Below are 2334 nucleotides of genomic sequence, written 5' to 3'. Positions count from 1 at the left end.
ACATTAAACTGGCTCTGGATTGCCCCTCTGCAGGGCAGGCAGCTATTAAAAGCTTGCTGCTTGTTATCCCCTTTATCTCCCTCGGATGTGGTGTAGTGAAGCAGAGCACACTGATACATTGCCCAGATACGGTCCCTACAGATGTCCTAACAGATAAATTCTCTTACAGGACTTGGTTATGAGCACTTGAGATTAGTTCAAAAAGAGTCTGTGGGAATGTATCTCTTAGGCTGCTCTTCAGGGTGCATTTCTTTTCCTTCACAACCTCTCTCATCTTGATAATCACTGTGCAAAAGAGAGATGCAGTTTGTCACCCTGTGATGCTAGAAAGTAATGAGTAGCATCAGGCATTCTGCTTGTCTTCAATAGAAATCTCATAACTGAGAGCTATTTTATAAACCCCCTGTCAGTTCTGTGCCCATATTTCTTATAAAAGTACAGCCATCAGCCATCATTTCTCCACTTGGGCTCATAATTCCTTCTCTCCTCATTCTTTTAAACAGCTACCTCATCTCACATCACTATTTGCATAAACTGAAGTTGACTGATATAGAATCATAGAATCATACAATAGTTTGGGTTGGAAGGAACCTTTAAAGGTCATCTAGTCCAAACTCCCTGCAGTGAGCAGGGACATCTTCAACTAGATCAGGTTGCTCAGAGCCCCATCCAACCTGACCTTGAATGTTTCCAGGGATGGGGCTTCTACCACCTCTCTGGGCAACCTGTGCCAGTGTTTCACCATCCTCATTGTTAAAAATTTCTTTCTTATCTCTCATCTGAATGTACGCTCTTTTAGTTTAAAACCATCACCCCTTGTCCTGTTGCTACAGGACCTGCTAAAAAGTCTATTCCCATCTTTCTTATAGGTTCCCCTTAAATATTGAAAGGCCACAATAAGGTGTCCCCAGAGCCTTCTCTTCTCCAGGCTGAACAACCCCAACTCTCCCAGCCTTTCTCCATAGAAGAGGAGTTCCATCCCTCTGGTCCTCCTCTGGACCTGGTCCAACAGGCCCACGTCTTTCCTGTGCTGAGGACTCCAGAGCTGAACACAGTACTCCAGGTGGGGTCTCACTGACTATCTGGATAGTATCATCCACTGCTTTCTGCACGAGTTACACACACAGCAAGGGATTTCAAGTTCTTTCTTTAGCGGTACTGTCCTAGATCTTTCATGGAGGACAGAGCAAAAGAAAACTGCTGTTGCTGGTTAAGCTTTCCTGCACAAAAGCAATAAATGTGCTTCTGTTTCCCTGTGTACAGAACTTACCTGCAAAAGGATCCTATTTCCATCGTAGTCTTCAGTCTGCCACCTGCCTTCACTGATGGGGCTGCAAGGGTTGGGCAAGAGAGGCACAAGCTGCCCCACATCTTTTACTCTGAACTCCAGCACTGCTGACTCTGTTGGCATTGGTACCTGGCCCTTAGGAAGTTTTTTTAAAGAAAACTGAATGTCTATTTCCATGTTAGAATAGATAGGAAAAATACAAAAGTCCGCTTTTTTCTGGCATACTGGTCTTTTCAGTATTAACTCGTACAATTTCAAAATGTCAACAAAGTTTTCACTCCTGCAGTATATAGTGAAGCGGATAATTTCTTTCCCATAGTGCACTGGGCGAATGGCCCACAGAGGAGTCTCTGGAGCCAAAGTGTAAAACTCTTGGCTGCATGGCATGTAAGGGAGGAACTTCCCATGCACTTGCTCTGTGTGGTGGTAATGCCAAGGTGGCCGCTGAAAGGTTTCGTGGAGCTGCAAGATTGGTTCTTCTCCATACTCCTCCTGCAGAAACAGAATAATGGCAAGGGCTGGCTGGGAGACACCAGCCTTACCCAGCTTTCTGCGCTTCTTGGGCACTCGTCTTTCTGAGACTCGAAACAGCTGGAGGTCTGGATGGATCCAGGCTAGAAGCTTATTGATGGCTTGCTGAAGAGTCTTGGATTCACCTGGGTCTGTGATAATATGTACACTAACAAGGAATGGGTCTTGTATGTCTTCCACAGAAAGTTCACCTGAGAGTATATAAAGAAAAAATATCCTTTTAGATTTGTAACCAATTTTCTTTGACTGTTGCCAACATTTAGGTTATCCTTACAGTCTACTCAGTCACACTGTGTTTTCTTTTCATCTCTCTCAAGGTCACTTGCGGTAAACTAACGTACAGAGAAATAGCAAAACCAAGAAAATAACCAGAAGACACAGAAGTTTCATTGGGCATACCACAACAGTCTCCATTTCTATTGAGGTAGCATCCAAAAGACATTATCCAATGTGTATTTCTGTGTTAGAAAAGAGCTGCTCCATACAGCTGAGAGGTAGGAAAGACAAAAGTACTG

General features: G+C 44.0%; 1 protein-coding gene across 1 annotated transcript in view; it reads right to left on the bottom strand.

The window, feature by feature from the left end:
* The window catches only part of FAM124A (family with sequence similarity 124 member A), a gene marked incomplete at its 5' end in the record, with an annotated part of 14119 nt that extends 12109 nt beyond the window's left edge, over positions 1 to 2010 (bottom strand). The window contains one exon of the mRNA XM_029084466.1: positions 1271 to 2010. Coding sequence (XP_028940299.1) covers positions 1271 to 2010 — 740 coding nt within the window. The remainder of the gene's footprint in view (positions 1 to 1270) is intronic.
* Positions 2011 to 2334: the final 324 nt, after the last annotated feature.

Source organism: Antrostomus carolinensis, unplaced genomic scaffold (assembly GCF_000700745.2).
Source record: "Antrostomus carolinensis isolate BGI_N321 unplaced genomic scaffold, ASM70074v2 scaffold8804, whole genome shotgun sequence".
NCBI lineage: Eukaryota > Metazoa > Chordata > Aves > Caprimulgiformes > Caprimulgidae > Antrostomus > Antrostomus carolinensis.
This window is presented reverse-complemented; position numbering and strand designations above follow the sequence as displayed.